At 33.8% G+C, this 26,777-nt stretch overlaps 2 protein-coding genes across 2 annotated transcripts; one reads left to right on the top strand and one right to left on the bottom strand.

Moving 5' to 3' along the window:
- Positions 1 to 5,287: 5,287 nt before the first annotated feature.
- On the bottom strand, positions 5,288 to 6,244 carry LOC141494770 (olfactory receptor 13C9-like). Its single transcript, XM_074195964.1, has one exon. It carries the CDS (start codon positions 6,242 to 6,244, stop codon positions 5,288 to 5,290), a length of 957 nt encoding a protein of 318 aa, XP_074052065.1.
- Positions 6,245 to 22,788: 16,544 nt separating this feature from the next.
- On the top strand, positions 22,789 to 23,730 carry LOC141496436 (olfactory receptor 13C9-like). Its single transcript, XM_074198975.1, has one exon. It carries the CDS (start codon positions 22,789 to 22,791, stop codon positions 23,728 to 23,730), a length of 942 nt encoding a protein of 313 aa, XP_074055076.1.
- The last annotated feature ends 3,047 nt before the right edge of the window (positions 23,731 to 26,777 follow it).

Genomic DNA, 26,777 nt, shown 5'->3' on the forward strand with positions numbered 1-26,777 from the left:
GCGATTATGAAAAAGGGTAAAAACATTACCTGTACAAAAATATTCACAGCAGCTTTATTTGTGATGGCAAAGAATTGGAAATTGAGGGGATGTCCATCAATTGGGGAATGGCTTAATAAATTGTGGTATATGTATGTGATGGAAAACTATATTTGTTCTATTAGAAGCCAGAAGGGATGGGAATTCAGGGAAGCCTGGAAGGATTTTCATGAACTGATATTGAATGAGAAGAGCAGAACCAGAAGTACATTGTACACGCTAATAGCAACATGGGAATGATAATCAACACAGATGTACTTGCTCATAGCAACAGGGCAACAATCAGGCACAATTTTGTGGTATCTGTGATAGAGAATGCCATCTGTATCCTGAGAAAGAATTGCGGAGTTTGAACAAAGACCAAAGACTATTCCCTTCAATTTTTATTAAAACTGTTATCTTATTATGTATTGTTGCTATCTCTTATACTTTATGTTTCTTCCTTAAGGATATGATTTCTCTCTCATCACATTCAACTTAGATCAATACATACCATGGAAACAAAGTAAAGACTAACAGACTATCTGCTGTGGGGAGGGAGGAGAGAAGCAAGATTGGGGGAAAAATTGTAAAATTAAAAATAAATAAAATCTTTTTTTAAAAAGAATTTTCATTTGGGGGGGCAGCAAGGTGGCACAGTGAATAGAGCACCCGCCCTGGAGTCAGGAGGTACTGAGCTCATACCTGGCCTAAGACAGTTACTACTTACCTAGTTGTGTGACCTTGGGAAAGTCACTTAACCCCTTGCCTTGCAAAAAAAAACTAAAAAAAAGAATCTTAATTTTGGTAATTCTGGATGAATTGGAGGGGGGATCAATTAGATGCAAAGAAAAGAGTTATGAAAATAGTTTTAATAATTAGATATAATTAGATCAAGGTCTGAACTAGGGTAGTGGCTATGTGAGTGGATAAATGCAAGGGATATAGAAATAGATTTAGTAAGACTAGAGAACTGATTGGTTATGGGAGTAGAAAATGAGAAGTTAAACATGAGTTCTAATTTTGTGAATCTCAGTTATTAGGAGGATGGTGATACTCTCTGAGACTCAGGCAATTTAGAAAAGGGGTAATTTTTACAAAAGATAATACAAATTTTGGAAATGCAAAGTTTGAGATATATTTGGTACATCCAAATATAGGGATCATCAAGATTATGTCTGAGAAGAACCTGGTAAACCCACTTTAAAGTGTTAGAGCAAAAAAATATATATATATCTTAACTGAATTCGTGCTTTTATAGTATTGCAAAAAAGCTAGAATTTATTTTCTCCTTGATAAACTGTTTTTCTTAATTCATTTTCACCTTTGAAGATTCTTTTTCACTTTTCATATAATTCTTTTTTGTTTGTTTATTTTTTGGAGGGGGCAAGGCAATGGGTTTAAGTGACTTGCCCAAGGTCACACAGCTAGTTAATTATTAAGTGTCTGTGTCCAGATTTGAACTCAAGTCCTCCTGACTCTAGGGCAGTGCTCTATCCATTGAGCTGCCTTGCTGCCCCTTTCATATACTTCTTAAACTTCTATAGTAAAGTTTTTGATTGATGCTGACTAAAAAATAAGAGCTATTTTAAGTCCCCTGGCTTATGAAGAAGTGTTGTAACTATTCAACTGAAACTATGATTTCATGTCCACAAATCATTCACCTCTTATTTTTCCCCTCTAGTTTCAGAAAAAGAGGTTGTCCCTTCCTCCTACTTATTATCCATATTTCTCCCTTTCTTATTCCCTCCCATAATCTTTTCTTGTGAACATAATCTCTCCTTTAAGAGGTACTTTTAAGAGATACATAGAAACAGATATAGACAAGCAATATTTAAGACACTAGAATTTATACCTGACCTTATTACCCAATTTATCTAGGTTCTAGATTGTCTGATTCCCTTTGCTAATAAATCTCACAAGTTATCTCCTAAACCTCATGTCCATTTCTTCCAGTCTCTTTCCACCTCTTAAAATACTGTGTTCTGATTTCCATTTTCATTCTTCCATAGAAAAGAATTATCAAAGAGGTCAATGTTGAATTACAGAGATTAAGTAAGTATAAATGACACTTAGAGATGGAAAAGTAGGCATTTCTGATTGTATTTTTAATGCATGAGAAATGTGAATGAAATGCAGTGAGTTTTTTACTTACTCATGATCACCTGACCGGAAAACACCTTAACTAAAGTTCAAATATAATCTTTCTTTCTCTTAAATCCCAGCAGCTGTCACAAAAATCATCATCCAAATTCAATCTAGTTTCATAAACTTAATAACTGTGCAACACTGGACAAGTATTAGGTTTTCTTGTTTGCCTTAGTTTTCTTATCTGTAAAATTAGTGGAGAAGGAAATGGCAACCTACTCCAAGTATGTTTGTCAAGAAAACCCCAAGAATATGATGTCTGAAAAAAATTGAATTGAAAAAATCTCTTAAATTCAGTGGTTTTTCTCACTTCTGTTTTCGGCCTCTTTCTTTTAGCCAAAAAAGATGCAGATGCATATTTTCAGTTCTTCACCAGGTTCAGACTTAGTCATGATAATTAGTACACTGTTCAGTTTTACTGTCTAATTATGTCCATCTCCTTAGCAAAATAATTTAAGATGTATGCTAATTCTGGTCATCCATTCCATTTTTGTATATAACTTCTAGAATTTATATTAATGGTTTTCATTTATGAAGACAAAATTAAAGGTACTTCTATAATTTCTCACATTTTCATCTTGAAGATTGTCCTCCATTTAATGCAAAGTAAAAAAGGAATATAGCTCTCAATTGTTCTTGAAATTAGAAATCTTTGTACACTTGTCTTTGTTAATAAGTTAAGATTATCAAAATAATTACAAAAATTCTACAAAAAGCAAAAAAACCCATAAATTAGTCCACACAAAACACTAATTCTAAATGAAGATACTTATTCTTCTTAAGAGGACATAGAGACCTTCTTCAATACTTAAAATAGGGAGTTATTTTTCTACTATTGCCTTCAGTGCCTGTGTGTGTTTCTGTCATTTGTGTTCCTTTTACAAATTTCTCTTGGCCTACTATGAGCAAGAAGTATTTTATGGTTTTTTGTTTACCCTTTAGTTTTTAGCATACCTGTTTGTTTATTTTTTTAATATGACACAGTCTTCAAATTTTAGTAGCTCTTCAATTTTATCTTATTTCGTCAAATTTAAATTTAGGGGTAAAATTAATATTGTTATTTACTTGCACTGGTCAGCAATGCATTGTTGTTCTCTTTGAAATTGAGGCTATGTTACCATTGACAAAAACAATATGAAACCTTTGTATTCATTTATTACAATATGCTTCTAATTTTCTTTAGATACAGTGCATATTGTAAAGCTAGGTGCCACAATGAATAGAGTACCAGACCTGGAATAATACTCATCTTTCCAAATTCAAATCTGACCTCAAGACACTTACTAGCTGTGGGTCCCTGTTTACCTCGGATTCTTCATCTATAAAATGATCTGGACAAGGAAATGACAACCTACTCTATCTTTGCCAAGAAAACTACACATGAAGTAACTGGTATGAAATAAATATATTTATATGAATTATTCCATTCCCCATATGCTTGTGATTTACCAAGTAGTAACCACTATCTGCACTGAAGAATTTCTAGCAGGTAGGAAAATGATATTTCTGAAATTTTTTGCCTTATCATATAAGATAATGAAAAAGCATAACTTTCTCTTCTCTTTCTTATGTCAAGTTGCTCCTCATGACAGTTTTAAATATAACTTGTCTGTAAATCCATGACACCCTCTCATCTATTTCTTTGAGTCTTATGAAAGTTATACCATATTCTTTAGGACACCAACTCAATCACTGACAGGTCTGGAGCCTAATCAATTAGCTTTCAGAGTATCAAGAAGATCTCTACAACTAGCAGAAGTGTTTCAGAGTCCACAAAGTCTCTGTTGCACTCCACCTTGACTATCGTTTCTCTAATTTGGGGGATTGCCTCAGACCATGGTCATTGATTGAAGGTTAGGCTAGACAGTTACTTGGTTATTATTAATATTATTTATTATTATTTTTGTTGTTTATGACATCTGTGATGTATTTTGTAATTGCTATATTCCTTCAAGGTTCCCTTCAAATTATAGTTCTGACACTTTATTTTATTCTTCAGTATTTTAGATAACTCTGCAATTAGAAGAGATCTCTCTTTCGTTTGAGTTCTTGTAATCCTCAATATTTGCTCTAACAAAGGGAACACATATATTTTGGTCAATAGCCTATCTCTCCAACTAGGTGATAATTTCCTTAATTTCCAGACAACTGAGGCTCATAGACATACAATTAGTAAAAATGAGGAGCTAGGATTGAACTGCAGATCTAATTCTAAATCTAATTCTTTCAATAACACCTCAATAGCTCCCAAGAAGGCTTCATGATATGTTAAAATTCTAACTGGATCTGGTAACACTTAAATCATCAGAGAGAAATTTGACAATGTAACTTATTCTTTAAAAAAAATTGTTGCACATAGTATAGTTAATTGGATTACTTTGCAATGAACAGGATGAAAAGAACAAGGAAGAGTCAAGGAATGTGGTCTCAAGAATAACCTAATCCAGAATTTCCCATTCTTTAAAATTTTCCACACAACCATGAAAGTAATATTCCAGATGTATAAATCTGGCCATATCACACACACCTCTTCATACTACTAATTCCTAAATTTCATTAATTCTCTATTTCTTCTATGATCAATACAAATTCCTTTCTTTGAAATAAAATCACTTAAATCATTATTCTCACCTATTTTTCTATCTCTATTATGAATTATTTCTTTTCCTATATCATAATATATAAATTGGCCATTTTTTGCATGAGATTATACAGTCTCTTCATGTCTAGAATTCATACCTTATGAAATACTTGGAATCCCTGTTCTGTTCAAAATTCAGCTCAAATGCCATAAGATCTGTCCTTATTATTCACCTTGAGCTACTCTTGCCTCAGTCCAATAAATATTTTACATTTATTTTGCATATATTTGGTAGATATCTATATTAATACATATTATCGCTTCCCATAGAACAAAAGCTCTTTGAGGACATAGAATGTTTTATTTTTGTATTTTTGTCACCAGAATAAAATATAGTGCCCAGCAAATGATGAATGCATATGTCTTCTGACTGAATTATTGTTGGAACTCATGTACTGAGAAGGCCTCTATATAATTTTTTTGATGTTCTTCTATAAATTCCCATCACTCTTGGACCAAAGTACATAAAGGGTTTCACATTTATTTGCTTAAGGTCTTCCTTCCTAACAGATGTTTAACTGCCTCTTTCACATCCTTGTTCCTGAGACTATAGATTAAAGGATTCATCATGGGGGTCATTACTCCATAGAACAGGGAAATGAGTTTGTCTGTAGCTTGCAAATCATCTGAATTGAGTGGTGCTTTGGATTTGGGTTTCATGTACATGAACAAGATAGTCCCATAGAATATAATTACAACAGTCAGATGGGCTGAGCAGGTAGAAAAGGCTTTACTTCTTCCTTCAGCTGAATGAATCTTCAAGATGCTAGAGATGATTAAAGTATAAGAGACAACAATCAGTAGCAATGGAGTTAATGTGAATACTGTAGTGGCTACTAACATGATAAATTCATTACCAGAGATGTCAGCACAGGCCAATTTCATGACTGCCAGGATTTCACAGCTGAAATGATTGATGACATTATTCCTGCAAAAAGGTAACTGTACCACAAAAATTGTTTGCACCAATGAGTTGACATCCCCTGCTACCCAGGAACCGGCAGCCATCTGCACATACACAATCTTGCTCATGATGATGGGGTATCTCAAGGGGTTGCAGATGGCCACATAGCGATCAAAGGCCATCATGGCCAGGAGCACACACTCTGTAGTTCCCATGGCCAACCCAAGAAACATCTGAATTGCACATCCAACAAAAGAAATAGTTTTTCTTTGAGATAAGAAGCTCACCAGTGTAGGAGGAATAGAGGTGGATGTATAACAGATGTCCAAGAAAGAGAGGTTACTGAGGAAGAAGTACATGGGAGTGTGGAGGTGGGGGTCCAGAATGCTGATTACGATAAGGATGCCATTGCCTAGAAAAATAACTATATACATTACCAGAATCAGCACAAAGAAAATTGTCTCAAGTCTGGGATAGCCAGAAAGTCCCTTTAGGAAGAATTCTGTCACAGTGGTTTCATTTATCTTTTCCATTTTGCCTGTAAAAATTCAGAAAACACAAAACAATGATTTTTAGATTCAAATCCATTACTGCTCAACCACATTTGTGTGGCTTATAATTACTGGAAACTTCAGTATGGAAGATGATGGCCTCATCACTAACTATAAATTTGATTTTTAAAAAATGTGCCTAAAACTAAGCAACAATGCCAACACTGAACTGGACTTTGAACTTCTATTAACCTCTTTAAATGGTCTAAAGACAGCTCATCTCAAAAACTCTGCTCAGGAGCATTTTGCCCAAGTAATGACCTTCTCTTGTTTTTGCTTGGTGATTTAGTGAGTGGATAATTCATAAAGACTTCTTAGTGACCAAAATACTACCTTATCTTAGCATTTAGAGCTGGAAGGAGCTCAGAAATTATCTAGTCTACTCATTTTTCAAATGAGGAAACTGATGCAAACAAAGGCTAAATGAATTCCAATTCTGCACTTTTGTTTTGAATTCTTTAATTTACCTTTCCAAATTCCCTAACATATCAAATATTTATCAGATTCATAAACTGACATATTGTAATGTTTGGACACTTGAAAGAATCACTTTCAGTTTACATAGTCCCTCCACATGTACAGATTTTAATTTCTCTATAATTTAGTAGAAAGTCCTCAGCAGGGGTTTTAGTCAAAACTTGAGTGCATTGATATGTCTCAAAATCCAAATGAATCTGAGATTTCATCAATTAGGGAATTACTTCTAATAGTGCTGTTCTGAAGATTGCATCTTATCCATGCCCATCCTCCCATAGTTTCTCACTAATGTTGCTTCCCAACATATTGGAGGTTTTCATTGCTTTCTTTCAACACATTGAGGAAAGCAGTAGAGCACTAGAACTGTGCACCTATCATGTCACATCTTCCTCACAGGACTATTCAATCCTCTATTCCTATCCTGATGAAATCTCCAGTTTGATCTCCTTCCAAGTATATTCATACATCATTTTTTTAGTCTTTTGCTAACTATTAGACTATTTAAGGCGGTTTATAATTCTTTGCTCTTCTATATCATTCTGTTGGTTTTTACAAGATAATTATCCTTAAAATTATGTTTGTGTTCGTGATTTGGTCTCAATGAGATTAATGTATAAAGGGATGATATGCTTTCAGCAATAATTTTTGTGTACTCAATTTGAAATTTCATTAGCGCTTAGAAATGTGCAATTTTCTCAATATCCCTGATATCACTATTTTAACACCTTCATTAGTTTGAATATTGGTGTGAAGAAACACCTAAAAATTGATCAATTGTTTTTTATTAGTAGCAGTAAATTCAAGCAGGTTTTCAAATATTTGTTTGCACTATGCATTTTCTCTGTTGCACATTGTATGTTCACATTCTTTACCAATGTGCCCTGGGTTTCTTATTAATTTTAGATGCCAAGTTTTATTTGCTATATTTAGACTATTATTTCTCTCAATGTGCTATGCTTATTTTTAACTTAATTATATTTTTGTGGCACAACTTTTTAAATAATTTTAAACATAATTGAATCTATATATACATAACATTAATAAATTATTTTAATGTATAATTTTTCTGTTTTTCTGAATGAAATAAATACATGCCATATGTTTTATTTTTAAAAGTTCTTATACAGACAAATTTTACTTAAATTACTCATGTAAAATTTCTTGTATTGTATAATGTGAGGAAAGTATCTAAATTTATTTTTCCATGTTATTGAATTTTCCCAATCAATTTATATATAATGAATTCTTTCTCTAGTTTTCATTTTACATATTTTTTTTAAATCATTAATATTTTGTTTGAGAGGCATCATGGCATATTGAATAGTTACCTTCTGACTCATAAAGAACTCATTCAAGTCTTGACTCTAAAATATAACTGTGGGATCTTGGGTAAGTCCTTAATATAATTGACAATTTATTTTTTTCTACAACTTCCATCATTTTGAATTGTTGTATTGTAAGAAATCATGGCCAGGCAGAAAAATCTGGAAAGCCTTACATGAACTGATGCAAATGAAGTCAGAAGAACCAAGAGATCATAGTAAACTTCGACAGCAACATTATGCCATGATCCACTGTCACAGATTTAGCAATTCTCAGAAATTCAAGGATAAAAGATAATGAAAAAATCCATCCACAACCAGAGAAAAAAATATAAAGCCTGAATGCAGACCAAAACATTTCGTTTTCACTTTTTAAAAATATGTTGGGGGCAGGGCCAATATGGCAGAGGTATAAAGACAGGAATTTTCAAAATACTCCAAAAAACTTAAAATTATGACCAAAACCAAATTTTAGAGAGGTAGAACCCACAGAAGATACAATGAAACAATTCTCCGGTCCAAGGTATCTTGGAAGATCCATGGGAAGACTTGGTTCCACTAGGGTCAGAAGAGGTGACTGCACAGCCAGGATCCTGCTGCACCAGAGTCAATGAATAACTAGCCTTCCAGAAACATCCCATGGGGAGACTGGACTTGTTTCAGTGGAAGTGGTTTCCAGACCTTCCAACACAGGGATCACCAAGCACAACTTGGAAGATCAGCAGGAAAACTTTGCCTGAGTGAGCCTGGAGCCCAGACTAGAGCAGCACTGGTCCTGGAAATGAAAGTAGGACTAAGGAGTCACTGAGCAGGGAGCCACCAAGCAAATACTTCCAGAGTGCTCAGACCACAGAAGGTAAGGAGGTGAGAGGAGACAGTCAAGTTCTCTCCACTATCCCTAGGACAGGACTCTTGTGCTCTGTCCATAGTCAGACTGGCTACAGTCTGGGATGCCCTATTGCTATAGAAGAACAGGAACTCTCCTCACAGCTCTAGGACAGAGGGAAGTGCTTGTGGTAATATACAGAACAGAGCACAGACCAGGACAGCAGTCAGAGCTTCTCATAAGACCTTGAAGGAAGTGAGGTTCTTGTGTGGGTGACCCAATAATACTCAAAAGTTTGGGAAGCCCCTCCAAATCAGGGCATAGACTGAGGAAAGGAATAAACAGAAATAAAAAATCTAACCATAGATAATTACTTTGGTCCCATGGAGGATCAAAACACACCCTAAGAACATGATGCAATCCAAGCTTCTGTATCCAAAATCTTCAAGAAAAATAGGAATTGATCTCAGGCTATGGAAGAGCTTACAAAACATTTTAAAAATCAAGGGATATAGAGAAAAAATGGAAAGAGAAATGAGAGTGATATTGGAAAATCATGAAAACCAAGTCAGCAGTTTGATCAAGGTGATACATAAATAAGAAATTAACATTTTAAAAACCAATTTGGGTCAAATGGAAAAAGCATTCGAAAAGGTTAATGAGGAAAACACTTTAAAAGGCAGAATTGGCCAGATGGAAAAGAAGAAAAGAAATTTCTCTGAGGAAAACAACTCCTTCAAATGTAAAATGCAGCTAAAAGAGGCTGATTACTTTGTGAAGAAACAAGAAACAATAAAACAAGGCCCCCCCAAAAAAATGAAAAACTAGAAGAAATGTGAAATGTCCCATTGAAAAAACAACTGGCCTAAAAAATAGATACAAGAGGAACAATTTAAAAATTATTGAATTGCCTGAGAGCCATGATCAGAAAAAGAGCCTTGACTTCATTTTCAAAGAATTTTTCCAGGAAAATTGCCCTGTTATTCTAGAAGCAGAGGGTAAAATAGAAATTGAGGGAAACTACTGATCTCCTCCTGAAATAGATCCAAAAAATAACATCCAGAATATTGTAGCCAAATTCTAGAACTCTCAAGTCAAAGAAAATATTACTAGCAACCAGAAAGAAACAATTCAAATATCATGGTGCAATATTCAGGATCACACAGGACTTTGTAGTGTCAACATTAAGGGTTCATTGGACTTGAAATAAGATATTCTGGAAAGCAAAAGCATTTGGATTACAACTAAGAAAATTGTGCATCCTCTTCCAGAGGAAAAGATGGAAATTTAGTGAAATAGGAGAATTTCACATTTTCCTATTGAAATGACCAGAAGTGAGCAGAAAGTCTGATCTCCAATGACAAGAGTCAAGCATAGCATAGAGAGAGGGTCGAGGGAAGGGCAAATTATGAGGAATCTAATGATGTTGAACTGATTGTATTCCTGCATGGGAAGATGATACTGAGAATTCAAATGAAGCATCTCAATTAAGAGAAAGTTAGCAGTAGCATATATAGACAAGGCACAGGAGGGAGCTGAATATGAAGGTATAATATATTATAAAGACGGAGTCAATGGGTGAAAAAGAAATGGGAGAAAGAGAAAGGAGAGGTAGAGGGGGCTAAGATGTTTTGCAATGGAGTAGAAGGGAGGAAGGTGAGGGGAAATGAGTGAGCCTTCATTCTCATTGGAATACACTCAGAGTGGAAACAACATAAACACTTAATATGGTATGGAAATCTATCTAACCCAGAGAAAGGGGACAGGGAGAGGGGAGAGGGGAGAGGGAATGTAGGTGATAAGGGGAGAGCAAAAATTGGGGAAAAGGGTAATCAGATACAACACACTTTTTATTGTTTTTTGCAAGGTGGTTGTGTTGGGTGGCCTGCCCAGATCCAAAAGGCTGACTGGTTGTTGGGTGTCTGGGAGTGGGATTTGCACTTGGGTCTTACTAGCTCTAAGGCCAGTGTTCTGTCCACTGATCCACTTGCCTGCCCCACAACACAATTTTGAGAAGGGATGAAATAAAAGGAGAGGAGAACAGAATGAATGGGAATGGGGGGCAAGGATGGAGGGAAATACAATTAGCAAAAACAGCTGCAGAAAAAATAGTGAAGCAACTTCTCTGATGTATTTATCATAAATAATGAGATCCATCCCAGAAACAGAACTGATGGTATCTGAACACAGACTGAAGTACATTTTTTTCTTTTTCTCTCACTTTATTTTTCATGATATTTTTCTATTTTTGTGGGGGAAGGTGGTATTATGAATGCCCTTCCAACAAGATTATTTTAGTAATGTGTAAATAAATAACTAAATAAAAATTTTAAAAGTTATTGTATTTTTCCTCATTTTTTCTTTTTGTACTGATTCTCCATTTACAGCATGACTAATATTGAAATATGTTTAAAATCATTGCACATGTATAACCTATATCAGATTACTTGATGTCATAGAGAAGGAGAAAGAAGAGATGTAATGAAAGTGTGTGTGGAAATAAAAATCTTACAAAAATGAATGTTGAAAGCTATCTTTACATGAATTTGAAAAAATAATTAAATTAAAATTTTAATTAATTAAAATTCCACCTTTTTAAATCTAATTCTGCAAAGAACACATTGACACTTTGCTATTAAATTAATAAATTAATTTGGTAAAAATGATCATTTATTATCTAATTCATTCGTAAACATTGAATTTCCTTCCAATTATTAAGATCATCCTTTTCCTATAACCAGAACAAAATTACACAGGGAGAGGCAATAAGCAAGACATGATCAGTCTATGTATTCTACTGGTATTGATACATTGCCAAGAGAATATCAAGAAGATCACGAAACAAGTAAAATGAATATTTGTATATATACATATGACCATATCTTCCCATAAACTCACCACAAGATATTCATTTTACTTGTTTCGTATATATATATATATATAGATAGATAGATAGATATATATATATATATATATATTTGTATATATACATATGACCATATCTTCCCATAAACTCACCACAAGATATTCATTTTACTTGTTTCGTGATCTTCTTGATATTCTCTTGGCAATGTCTCAATACCAGTAGAATACATAGACTGATCATGTCTTGCTTATTGCCTCTCCCTGTGTAACATATATATATATATATATATATATATATATATATATATATATATATATGTTAAAATCCTATCATTGGAGGGAATGTTATGTCATTGAGATCACATTTCTATTCGCTGGGTTTCTATTTTTAACCTATTTTCTTGAGAGAATATGATGTAGGATTCTTAAAAAGTATAGCTTATTTCTGATCATCTCTCTGATGTTATGCTCCTCTTTGAGATGGAGGAAAAATCTGCCTTAATCATGAAATAGGCATTGTCTCACACAAACTGAGTCCTGATGACTTTAACTTCAAAAGTCCCAGGCCTCCCACTGAATCCAGGTTCATGTTCAGTGGTGGTAATCCATATCTAGCCACTGGACCCAGATGACTCCAGAGGAGAAAGGAAGGCTGGCAATTTTGCACAGCCCTCACTCATTAAATCCATTTCATTTGTATGTCTTGGAATCATTTCCCTGATATCATGGCCCTCTTTGAGAACAAAGGACAAACAATGACAACTTAGTTCATTTAGAATCTTAATTTTTTAAGAATTTTTTTTTGCAAATAATTTGTTTCTATCCCTAATTTCCTATATTAATTTTAATAATTTCCTCATTTCTATTTTCCCTATTACATATAATCATTGGGTCAAATTGCTTAAATTTTGAGCCTCAATTTATCTGTAAATCGGAAGAATATCAGTAATATTTCATTCACGGTATCCTTGTTATATTCAAGTGAGAAAATACATATTGTACACATTGATATATAAATCAAAATCCAAGTGAAACACTTATTCTTACTCACATTGAACCATGATTAAAAAGGTGTTGAAAGTAGAAAAAAAAGTTTTTGCCTGTTTTTAATACAACAAAGACAAGCTATGGAAGTTAGTAGGTGTAGGACCCATTTTTTTCCCTGGCCCCTAACCATTTGGATGACCCTGGGCCTCTGGTCATAATAGAGTCACTAAAACTACTTTTCATCAAAATAACATAATATTTTAGATTATTTAATACTAAATCTTTTAAGCATTAAAGTACATGTTAAATTTTCTGTTTTTAATTAAAGAAGCTATATTTTTGAGGCTTTTTTTCTTTGTAGTCCAGTGCTTGTGGTGTTTTTTAATTTAGGTGGCATTTTTTTAAGGTTTTTTCAAGGCAAATGGGGTTAAGTGGCTTGCCCAAAGCCACACAGCTAGGTAATTATTAAGTAGATGAGACCGGATTTGAACCCAGGAACTCCTGACTCCAAGGCTGGTGCTTTATCCACTATACCACCTAGCCACCCCTTTAGGTGGCATTTTAAAGTAATATTCATCTTTTCAATATCATATTGATATTTCCTTTTTGATTGCTTTTGCTCATTCTTGAACATGAGTCCTGTATTATGTGTATACCATTAGTATTGAATTCTTCATGAGCTTCCTAAAAATAAATGTTATAAACTTTGGAACCTGGAAATTAGTTGAATGTCACATGTTTTAACCTACACCTGATATTTTTTCATTACTCTGGAAAAGTGTCCTTAACACTCTACACCCTTAGGGAGTTCAGTGACATCTTGAAATGGTTGTTTTTGGACCTTTAGGGAATATGCCCATCAGAGATTACAAATGGAACTCCTGAAAGCTAAAGGACAAGATTTGGGAAAGCATAAGAGGGACATCTACATCCTCTCTGGGTAATGTGGTTCAAGACTAAAATTTGCTTATGGGGTCAAGAAACCCCTAAAAAGAGAAAGGAGCTCTGAGTCACCTGTTTTGTTCCTGTTCCGCCTGCTTCTTCACCCTCCCCATTACAATGCTACAAAACAAGAACTGCAATGAAAATCCAGTTTTTTTCCTAGATCACCTCTGGCATACATTCCCTTCCTTCCCTCCAGTTAGTCAATATTCCTTATTTACTTTTTGTGTACTATTCCCTATGTTCCTGAGTCTTCACTAGTTTATAACCATATTAGAGAAAAAGGAAATACAGGAGACATATTGGCTCTGTGCTGTAAAAGGCATCGATTTCAGAGTAATGTCATTTTTAAAGAGACTCATTCATCTCTCATGAAATTAATTAGAGACAGGATCACAAATCTCATCCAAAGATCAATTTAATTTATATCATAGAGTGATTTGTGGAAAAGCAAAACAAGTGTTAGAAATTAAAATAAACTAGGACTTTCATACTTGACGCCTAATGCACAAGCAGTAATACAATGGCACAACTTTTTTTCTTCTGTATAATGGTAAGAGAGAAAAGGAAAGTGGAGAGGGGAGAAGAAGATAAAGGAGTAGGAGGAGAAGGAGATGGGAGAGAGGGGTGAGAAGGGGGAACAAGGGGAGTAGAGATGATGAGAGGAGAGGAGAAAATGGAATATTGACTTCTCTCCTAATACCAATGGAAATAGAATATGTTGGATTGTTTTCTCAATGTCCACCATAACCTACTATTCACTATAACTACTATTACCTTCTACTACTACTACTACTACTACTACTACTACTACTACTACTGCTACTACTACTATAATCATTACTATTACTATTACTCATGCACAAAATTACAGAAAAAGGTAGGAGAGGAATACAACAACACCAACAACAATTACTACTACTACTACTACTACTTCTACTACTGTTACTATTCATACACAAAAGTATGGTGAGGGAGAGGGGGAAGAAAGAGGAGAGGGGAGAAATATTGGCATCTATTCTAATATCAGTAGAGATAAAATATGTTAGATTATTTTCCCTTCAATATCTACCCTAACATTCTCCTTCTCCTCTTCTCCTCCTCCACTTCCTTTTACTACTACTACTACTACTACTACTAATACTACTACTACTACTGCTACTACTACTACTAATTACTACTACTATTACTTTACAAGTACCAGTACTACTATTTCTGCTACTACTGCTGCTGCTGCTACTACTATTAACACTACCACCATCATCACTACCACTCCTCTCTCATACACACATACAATTACTGAGAGAAAGCAAGATTTGCTCACTCTCTAAACACTAAGTTGCTAGAAAGTTTACTGATAGAGATTAGAACACAAATGAACACTTGAATAACAACCTCAAAAACAATAAGAATTTTCAATGTGTACAAGGTATGATGCATAGAACCAAAGATTCTGGATAGGACAAGATCTGTAACTTCAGTAACCCTCATCAACATAACTCAATCTCTGGTTGCAGATTTTCAAGAATGGGAATACTCTATCCATTAAAGAAATTCATCCATTTTTGGATAATACACATTGTTAGAAAGGATTTCCTTACATGGAACCTAAATCTTCCTCTATGCAACAATTTACTTGATTCAAGTCAGTAGCATTAGTCACATTATGTCTCTATTGCTCAAGAATGACTGATAATAGCTAAAATCTTCACTTCAAATTACCTCTTCTTGAAAGGTCACCCGCTCCTTCTGGGATCCAGAAATAGCAGAATTCTTTCCTTTTATTTTCTGCTTCAGTTTTTTAAATATGATTCTTTAGATGATGGATTCCCATAGAAATCAGTCCTAAATCAGAGATGCATTACTCCAGGATTTCATGATTATTTTCATCTCTCATAAAGCTGCTGTTACAAAAAGTAAAATTCTCTATATACTCAGGGCATGCTTATTCTTGAAAAATTATCAAGATATTATAATTAAATTATTATTGTTCACAAATAGAGAAAGAATGAAAAAGGATAGAATTGCATAATGTAGGAATAAGGACAACTTCATTTGGCATGCAGTCCAGAATCATTGACCCCATAGTGGAGGTCCAAAGAGATTTCAAAAGGACAAGCACATTCTAGAAGGCATCTTAAATCCCTATATGCTCTTAGGGGTTTATTTTGTCCCTGAAGTAATTTAAAGCTATGACTTGTAGGACTTCAAAACTTTTTAGTACTTCAGGAAGAATTCCCTAAAGATCTAATTACATAGAAACCACTTTCTGATTTCAGATGGAAAGATTCTCAGGGATAAGTGTTTGTTTGAGAATCTTAATCCATGTCATGATAATGATAGTTTTCTCTTCATCTATTCTAATAGCTTTGATCATATTCTCACAATTTGTTGACCATGCATTAAAATAATTTGAAATCCCAACTCTTGATTATTTGCAGTGATGGAGAAGAGTAATGCTATAGATAATTCAAACTTATTTCCATACAAATCAAAGGTACTGTTAAGGATACATCTCACAGCACCCAGATTGACAAGGATGGCAAAAACAAAAACAGTCAAAGGTGGAAGAAGACAGTCACAATAATACACTGTTGGTAGACCAGTGAATTGATCTAACAATTCTGGAGTGCAGTTTATTATTGTGCTTAAAAAAGAAATTAAGTATCCATTCCCTTTGACCTAGGGACCCCAAATATTAGGCATATATCCTAAGAATATAGAGAGAAAGAAGGATCACATATACAATAAAATATTCACAGCATTTTTGGATAGAATGGATATCCATTGTTTGTTTTTTAAAATTATTAAAATATTTAAAATTATTACCAACTAAGAACTATACTACAGAAGAAAATCAAGACAATCTAGGTTTCCAAAAGCTTTACAATCTGATTGGAAGAGAGTACACATTTTAAAAAAGTTTGTCTTGAAGAGGAAATACTGGGAAATCCTAAGGGAATAGTAGTTGAATTATGGTCAAAACCCAAAAATTCATATAAGTTACATTTAAAGTTAAGATGGCAGTAGAGCACAAAGGTATAGCAGATGATAAGACTCCTAGTATTTTAGGAAATGATAGCACCACAGATAATATATATTCTGAGATTAAGAAAATGTAACACAAAATATATCACTACAATTAAAACCATTTTAAGGAGTCAACAAAACTTGAGTATAATTTTTAAACCTATGTCCATTTAACCCTGATTTTTTTTGTTTGGATTTGTTTTGTATTTGTTTGGTTAAAATTTATGGTTTCATCAGTTAGTGGGGAGTGTCAGTGTGGGAAAAGAATCCTTATATGTGGACAGCTAAGTGGAGCAATAAATACAGAATTGGTCTTGGATTCAGGAGAACCTTAGTTCAAGTCTGGCCTCAGATGCTTTATACTCAGCTGGGTGACTTTGGGCAAGTTACTTAACTCCATTTTCTTGCAAAAAAAAAGAATCCATGTGTTCTAAAATAAGTATAGTAGTACTCCTTTGGGATCACTGGGAAGTGAAGGGATGTTCATTATTTGAGGAATGGCTGAATACATTGTGTGATGTGATTGTGATGGAATATTATAATGTAATTATGTAAGTAGGTTAATTACAAAAGAAATGATTAGTAGGTTAATTATATAAACATTGAAAGTTTTGGATTAAAAAATAGAATGAGGGGCGGCTAGGTGGCGTAGTGGATAAAGCACCGGCCTTGGAGTCAGGAGTACCTGGGTTCAAATGCCATCTCAGACACTTAATAATTACCTAGCTGTGTGGCCTTGGGCAAGCCATTTAACCCCATTTGCCTTGCAAAAAAAATAGAATGAAATGACCAGAATTAAGACAACATTATATATGGTAACAGCAATATTGTTGAAAGAGCAAGTATAAATGGCTAAGCTCTTCTTAGTTATATAAATATTCAAATCAATTATATAGGACCCATGAAGGAAGACGCTATCCACCACCAGAGAAAGAACTGAAAGATAGAAATATGAATTGTATAGGTTCACATATGTATCTGTGTCAAAAATATCTGTATCTTTACTAAAGTAGGACTGAGAGGGAGGAAGGAAAACTAATTAAAATTCAACTGTAACAAAAAATTTTTAAAGAAAATAAAAACCTCCTCACAAAGTTGTCCAAAAGTGGAATTGATTTAAGACAATCTCAAATTGAAGATATTCCAGAAGAAGCTCAATGACCATGACCACTCATTGGACATATTATTATGTAAATTTCTCACAGGAATGGATTGGACTCCCCAACAGCTTTGATCCCTTCCAACAGGATTGTCACAAATTCAGATTAACATTCACTTGGTTTTTGTTAAGTATTTTTCACACTGAAGAGAAAAGCCTATCATTTCCTGGGATCTACTGATTATGGATTTAAATTTGCTATTTGATAAGTACAAACACTCCAGCTTCTGGGATAAGATCTCACCATTTGGCAAAAAATATTCTCTAAATTAGAAAATAGTATGGCAGAAACTAGAGATAGATCAACATCTCACAGGAAAAAGTTGAAATGGATATATGATTTAAACAAAAAAAGATATTATTATAATAAAGGCAAATTAGGGCATCATGGAATAGCTTACTTCTTATTTTAATTTATGAAGGGGGGGAAATTTATGACTAAACAAGAGACAGAGAACATCATAAAATGCAAAATAGATAGCTTTGATTGCATTATATTAAAAAGGTTTTGCACAAACAAAACCAAAGTAATCAAGCTTAGAAGGAAAGTAGAAAACTAAGAAAAAATTTTACAGCCAACTTATGATAAAGTCCTCATTTCTAAAATATAGAGAGGATTGAATCAAATTCAGAAGAAGATAAATTATTCCCTGAATGATAAATGGACAACAATTATGAATAGGCAGTTTTCAAATGAATAAATTCAAGCTATCTACAGTAAAATAAAAAATACTAATATTGATTAACAAAATACAAATTAAAACAAATCTGAAGTACATTTCAGATTGGCTAATATGACAGAAAAGGAAAATGATTAATGCTGGAAGGGATATGGCAAAATTGGAACACTAATTCACTATTGATGGAGTTGTAAACTGATACAACTATTCTAGAGAATAATTTGGAAGTATGTCCAAAAGACAATAAAACTGTGCATAACCTTTGATCCAGCAATACTGCCACTAGATCTATATTCTAAAAGAAACATAAAAAAGGAAGGAAACCACATGTGCAAAAAATATTTATAGAGGCTCTTTTCGTTGTGGCAAAGATCAGGAAATTGAGAAGATACCCATCATTTGGGGAATGACTGAACAGGTTGTAGAATATAAATAAAATGGAATACTATTCCATGTTCTATAAGAAATGAACATGCAGATTTCAGAAAGACTATATAAACGGATGTTGAGTGAAATGAGAACCAGGAGAATATTGCACACAGTAACAATGACATTATGTGAGGATCGACTATGATGGATTTAGTTCTCAACAATTTAGTGATCAAAGACAATTCCAACAGACTTGTGATAGAAAATGTCATCCACATGCATAGAATGCATTATGGAGTTTGACTGCAGCTCAAAACATGCTGTTTTCACTTTTTGAAATTTCTTTTTCTTTCCTATGTTTTTCCCTTTTATTCTGATTCTTCTTTCCCACCATGAATATGGAAATGTGCTTGATATTATATATACATATATATATATATACATATACATATATATATATATATATATATATATATATATATATATATATATATATATACATGTGTATTTGCCTTTATTGGAGGAATGCTTGCTGTGTTGCTGTGTTGCTGTGTTAGGGGAAAAGGGAGGGGAAAGAGAGAGGGAGAAAAATTCAAAACTAAATCTTATTATAAATAAGTGTTGAAAACTATTTTTACATGTAATTGGAAAAAATAAAATATTAAGTGGAAAAAATAAAGTTGGAAGGGATGTTAGAGGTTATCTAGCTGAACCCTTATTTAACAGAAAGAGGAATTGAGACCCAGAGAGATTATGTGACTTGGACAAGTGCACAATAATAGTATGAATTTCACCCAGGTCCTCTGACTCCAAATTCTATACCAAATGAATCAGTAGAAGGGACTAAAAAGCACTACTATTAAAGTCATCATTTCTTTTCAATAATGAATAGATACAGATGAGTAGGTAACAAGTTCAGTGATGAGAATATGTATTGCACTTTGTGTTTGAAATTGATTGAGTTTTCTTTTTACTCATTGTTGTAGTTAGTCAATATAAACTATAAAATAACATGTTTTCCCTCTTACTTACTTTTCATTTTTATTAGGGAACTGGAAAACAATTTTAATGATTAAAATTATCATAGGCTCATAGATTTACATTGAGAAGGGTACAAGAACCATCTAGTCCATTACTTTTTTTAATAGATACAAATATGAGATCCAGAGAGATTACAATCTGCCCAAGTTTAAAGAGACAGCTTGTGACAAAGGTCAGATTCAAACCTTGGTTCTAGACTAGAACTCTCATTGGTAATTAGGATTGAAGATAATAATGTGAGAATCATAATGATTGTCTATGAGAAGTAGTGTGATGCAAAGGACATAGTTCTGGTCTCAGAGAGAGAAGCCCTGGATCCAAATTCCACATCTGACATATACTGACCTTGTGAACCTAGGTAATCTATTTAATCTCTCTCTGTGCTTCAAGTAATTTTCTTAGACTTTCAGTTGTTAAACAAAGTCCTGACCAGTAGTAGTACATGGAATTTCTTTGCTGCTTGCTGTTTCCATTTAGTCTAAGGCAAAACCTAGTATTCCCAGATTTTCAGCTTTAGTTCTATAGATTTATAGTTTCTTTTCCAACTCCAGAGAATCATTCCATTGAGCAGTTTTTTTTTTGGTGTAAACACAGGTGATATTTGTAATAATAGAAGAATTCTTGATATTTCAGCTTTTTGGCATCTTTGAAAACTAGTCTACAAAGCAAGAGCTTGATAGTCCAACAAAATATCTCCATTTCTGGGGAAAATTGTTGCTTCAAAGCAAAACAAGAAATAAAAGAAACTGAGATAACTGAGTCTGTGTAAAAATGCAAAAGTTAGGGGCATTATTCCTCAGGGTATGCTAAAATTTCTGAATCACTAAGGGATCCTAAGGGATGGGGTAGGTCCCTGAAAAGCAAACATTAAATTGTTTTTCCAAAGCAGCTCTGGTTCTCCAGAGTTTAGTCCCAGTTTGGGGATTATGAAAGAACTACATTTATTGCACTTAATGTTTTCTTAGATTGGTAAACCAGGTCTGACTGTTACTTCTCCTCCTGGTCTGGAGAAGAGAGAGGGAAAAAAAATGTCCTCAGTGACAGTTTTCATGTAAATATGTTATTGGTGGTGATATTTCTGAGAATCTTGTGTTTGATTAAGTCATGAAATGTTGCAGGAAAGGAACCCAATACTTGTTGGAATTTTAATATACCTGGGCTAAAATACTTTAGAAATCAAGTTAACAGCAGAGAAAGAGCAGAATAACACATGCTTGAAGGTAAATGGAAGCTTTGAGTTTATCTGATCACATCAAGGGTGAGTTGTTTTTTTTTTTTTGTTTTTGCTAACCAAGTGAAAAGAATTATTTAGAAAATATCTGTAAGCTCATTGCAGACTCAGATTATTATGAGTTTCTGAAATTCCAAATCAGTCTCTGGGAAAAGAAGATTTGATCTGAAAGCAGAGGAGATTATTTACCAAACAGCTAAGTCTTATGGTCAATGCAATCAGTCTTAGACTCTTGAACCCTTATTGGATAACCATCATTTTTCATATATTGAATATGTAAGTAGGGAGAATAAGAGGTTACTGACACAAGGACAAGTTTCAAAATTAGACCAATGGCCTGTTGAACATTCCCCACCCAGTGGTTTTCTAATCTCAAAATGTCAGTGTAGAACACTAGCTTTGAAGTCACAAAACCTTGGTTCAAAATGTTTCTTAGGCTTATTGTGATCTTGGGCAACTCATTTATCTTCCCTAGGTCTCAGTTTACTTCCTTCTAAAATGAACTTGGATAACTTGGAGCTCTACTTCAGTAATTTTATGACCTTCAATCTCATGTTTTTGTCCTACCAAACTCACTCCAATCGCAAACTTCCTATCAAGTTCCAAATGTGGATGAATCATATTCCTTACTCCAAAGGAGCACACAACTTAGCAGATATTATCAATTGAAAGATGGTATCAGTCAAGATTTCTGAATAATTATCTCAAATCTCTACTTTCCATGAGAAAAGGCTACTTAAAATTGTTACTGAGAAGTATTAATTTCAGGACTACTGATATTGCTAATAGAAAGAGAAATAACAATATATAAAACTGGACTGTATCAGCAACAACCTCTAGCTTCTGGTTATTCAAATGCTAAAGAAAAAACACAGTCAGACCTGGTTTACCAATCTAAGAAAACATTAAGATCAGTAAATCTAGTTCTTTCATAATCCCAAAACTGGGACTAAACTCTGGAGAACCAGAGCTGCTTTGGAAAAACAATTTAATATTTTCTTTTCAGGGACCTACTCCATCCCTTAGCAATGAGCTTCCAAATATTCAAATGCTAAGGAAAAGGGGCAAATAGAAGACTTCTGAGACATACAAGTTATGGCAGTGAGGAGATACAAAATTATAAAAAAGGGAAGAGTCTCTATTCTCAAGGAGTTACCTGACTGATATGCAATGTAAAGTGTATAAGATTTGGAGGCAAAGGACTAACATTCAGACCTCAGTTCTCCTATTTACTACCTTAAGAAAGTCATTCCCTCTTTCTAGGTATCAGTTTCCTCAACTATAAAATGATGGAGTTGAGCACGATGATCTCTAAGGTACCCTCTAGATCTTAGATGTTTAATTGGGGTTTTGAAATATCTGTCAATATTTATTGACTGATTGATAGGAGAAGCTCAGTGAATTCTTTTTGAATAGAATTGAACTTTCCTTTCAACAAGGAGGTACTGCTTCCAGATTTTATTCTGCTGCTTCTTCTATGATATCAGCTCTTGCTAATAGATTAATTCCTCTTTCCTATACTTTCTACTTCCCCAGAGACCAATCACTAAGCAATTCTTCTTTTCTCTCTGAATTACTACAGGTGAAAGAAAATATAATGGAAGAAGTCAACTGGACAAGCAGGAAGGAATTTGTTCTACTGGGGTTTTCAGAATACCCAAAGACTGAAATTCTCATATTTCTTTTATGTCTGGTCATGTACATGGTAATTGTACTGGGAAATAGTACTATAATTATTCTCATTTTACTGGATAGTCATCTTCACACCCCAATGTATTTTTTTCTCAGTAATCTCTCCTTTTTAGATATTTGTTTTACATCCTCTTTTGTCCCCAAAATGTTGATGAACTTTGCATCAGGGAGAAAAACCATCTCCTTCTCTGAGTGTATTTTTCAAGTGTATATTTCCCTTGCCATGGGAACCACTGAGTGTGTGCTCCTAGCCACAATGGCCTATGATCGGTACATGGCCATCTGCAATCCACTCAGATACCCTGTAATCATGAACCGAAGACATTGTGTGCAACTTGTGGTTACATGCTGGGTTGTAGGCTTTCTCAACACAACTATGGAAACATCTCTTGTAACTGGGCTACCCTTCTGTGGAAAAAATATAATTAATCATTTTTTTTGTGAAATCTTAGCCATACTAAAGCTGGCTTGTGCTGACATCTCTTTGAATGAAATTATTATGCTGATAGATAGCATAATACTTGCATTCTCCCCATTATTATTAATAATTTTCTCCTATATTTTTATTCTCTCTGCCATCCTGAGAATTAATTCTGCAGAAGGGAGGAAAAAAGCCTTTTCTACTTGTTCAGCACACTTGACTGTGGTGATTGTGTTTTATGGAACTATCCTCTTCATGTATATGAAACCCAAGTCCAAAAATTCAATTACAGACAAATTTGTCACATTATTTTATTCCGTGGTGACTCCCATGCTGAACCCTATCATCTATAGCCTGCGGAACAAGGAGGTTAATACAGCTATGAGAAATGTACTGAAAAGATTTCTATTCATGAGATGCACATGAGATGCTTAACCCTGATTATTAGTCCCTTTCCCATGATTGACATAAGAAAGGTGAAATTTGAGTTAATATTATGTATCAATTCTGAGATGTTTTTCTTTTTGTTTTTACTTTTTAAAAAAAAGAACTTTAAATATAAGCAGAACGAAACTTTTGACAATAAGCTATAATCCTCTAATTTTATGTGAATTTCTTCTAACATATGCTGCTTGAATTTTTTTAAAAACTAAATAATTGCTGCATGACAAAAATCCTTGGTATTCCTTGCTGCCTCTGTCCAAATTTTGCCATTATTTAAGGGTACCAAATAAGACTTAGTCTTTCTATGGAGTTTACGTAACCCTAAGTAGTCCATCAAAAAAATCTTCCTAACAACCAGTCTATTTTCCCCAAAATATTACATTATTTTTGACATGAGCATTACTCAAATGTGATGATATGAAGACCATCTTTCCCATTTTATCATCTAGATTGTATTGAATTCTTTTCAATACTATACCAGTGGCTAAAGATATTTTTTTTCCTATTGTGTCTCTGAAGCCTTCAAAGAGAATGGAAAAGTTTAAAGATTAGCAAAACCCATTTCACATTAAAGTTGAAGGTAAAGGATATAATCTAAATAAAGTTATCAGTGGTAAAATAGAAAATGGGAGTAAGGTCATAATTCCAAAGGCAATCAATCTAGAAGGTCAAGTAGGAATCTATAAATTGAGCCTGAGAGTAAAGACTCAAAGTTGAGGAAAGGAAGGAAATCTACACAGGACAAAGCCAGGAGAAACAATAGAGGAGAATAATTAGAAATGACAGTTGAAAATTTCTCTCATACATGGTGCAAGCTCAATAGCCCAGGGCTGGTATATTTATTGTGTCCTTTTACCACTATTATAAATCCTTTCAATCATAGGTCAAAGCATTTTCAATTGACCAATCAACTCACAATCATTTATTGTGTTTGCTATGTACTAGACAACTGGGTAGAATGCTATAATAAAAAAATATTTAAAAAATCTCTGGAAGGGATTCCCATTCTTTCAAGCAGTTAAGATGTGCACATAAAAGTATATTCAACTAAACAATTTATTTTATATAGGAGAATGTACTAAAAAATGGCAAAGATCAGGAAAGGTTTCACATAGGAAACTATGTTGGAGCAAAACTTCAACGAAAACCAGAAAGTCTAAGATATGGAATTGCATTCCAGGCATGAGAGAACATGAGGAGAAATTATACAATTCTAATAACATAGTAGCTTGGATTCAGATTGTAAAAGATTTTAAAAGTCAAACTTAAACCCTGCATTTGATCCTTGTATAAACAGGGAGTTTATTGAGAAGAGGTATGACTTGATCAGATCTATACTATCAGTTTGTCAGCTTTGTAGAGATTGAATTGACTTGAGTCAGTGACAAATTGTGAGATTACTGAAATAGTCCAGGGTAGAGGTAATGAGGTTTTTATCTAAGTTGGTGATCATAAGAGGAAAAATGAAGGAAGTGACAAGAAAGATGTGGAGTCAGCCTTAGAACCTGATGAAATATGGAATGAAGAAGGAAGAGCTAAGAATGATTCCAAGAAAATGCATCTAGGTATAAAGCAAAATATCTCACCATGATCTCAAAGATCTCCTCACTTTCTCAGCTTATCTGGAAGTACTCATTATATTTCTGGATTTAGATATAGAAGGGAATATCCTTATAAAAATTTTAATTTGAGGACTTGAAAACTCAGAGAAAACAAATCTTGGTAAGATTATTTGTGTTCTCTGAGTTTTCAAGTCCTCAAATTAAAATTTATACAAGGATATTCCCTTCTATATCTAAATCATTAGTTTCTATTCTACATCATTTTGCTTCCTACAGTTTATAAGTCTTCTTTTAGAGACTACTACACTATAGTGGGAAGTATTTAGATGATCCAGTGGATAGAGTACTGGGTCTGAAGGCAGAAAGAACAGAGTTAAATCTAACCTCAGATACCTACTACCAATTCACTTTACACCTGCCTTTAGAAAACTGGAGGCATTATGTTTTTGTTTACATTCTGAGAGGATGGAGGAGGGAAGCAAGAACGGGGGGGGGGGGAATTGTAAAATTCAAAATAAATAAAATTTTTCTTTTAAAAAAGAATATGGAAGATACAGACAAATGTGTATCCAAGAAGATGCTTCTTTGAAAATACAGTCCCCTCAGACAAACATACCTTTTCAGGAATGTAAAAAAGTATTAAATAACCTTTATGCATTCTAGTTCTTCCATACGTATTTCAAGTGAGTTAAACTACATTTCCTGTGCTAGTAGACAGGTAGCAAGGACAAAGATCTTTTTTTTTTAAATGAAAGATCCAGATTCCTCACTTGAGATTGAATAGTGGACAGTATTCCAAAAAGGAGTTACATATATCAAAAGAGGAAAGATACAAGGACTCTTTTTCCCTCCAAAGTCAAGAATCCCTTTCAAAGGTCATCCAATGTCACTTCCCTTTACTTCAAAGGCTATCTCACCTAGGTTCTGATCTTTGAATTTGTGATTTTTCTAGCTCAGGCACCATAATCACATAATTACATGTTTATATAATTCATTCAATGCTGAATGAAGCTTCCATCTCTATCCCTCCCATGCTGTTCTTCTGGTATCCAAAAGGATGAGAATCTCAACTCCCAGATTTTTAATCCAATCCCAGAGCACAGTCTACTATACCAAAAGTAAAAGCAAGTGAGCATTGTTGAGGAAGTCCATTATATCTATAATCTCAAATCTCAAATCTGTAAATCGGTATATTAACTCCCTCCTAACTATATGTCATCTCTAGAGTAAATATTAGTGTCATTGCTAAAATGAAAACAAAAATATGAGAAAGAAACAGATTTGGGGGACAGTTTGAGACCTATTTTTAAAACTCTTTGAGATCTCCCATTACTTTGGCATCAATATGATAGCCATCAGTTATTGGGTCCAATCATTATATCCACAGTTACCAAAGTCAATTTAAACACACTACCATATATCTCTCATCATTCCATTTTAACCACAAGAGAATTATTGATGAAATAC

Source organism: Macrotis lagotis, chromosome 8 (genome assembly GCF_037893015.1).
Source record: "Macrotis lagotis isolate mMagLag1 chromosome 8, bilby.v1.9.chrom.fasta, whole genome shotgun sequence".
NCBI classification, from domain to species: domain Eukaryota; kingdom Metazoa; phylum Chordata; class Mammalia; order Peramelemorphia; family Peramelidae; genus Macrotis; species Macrotis lagotis.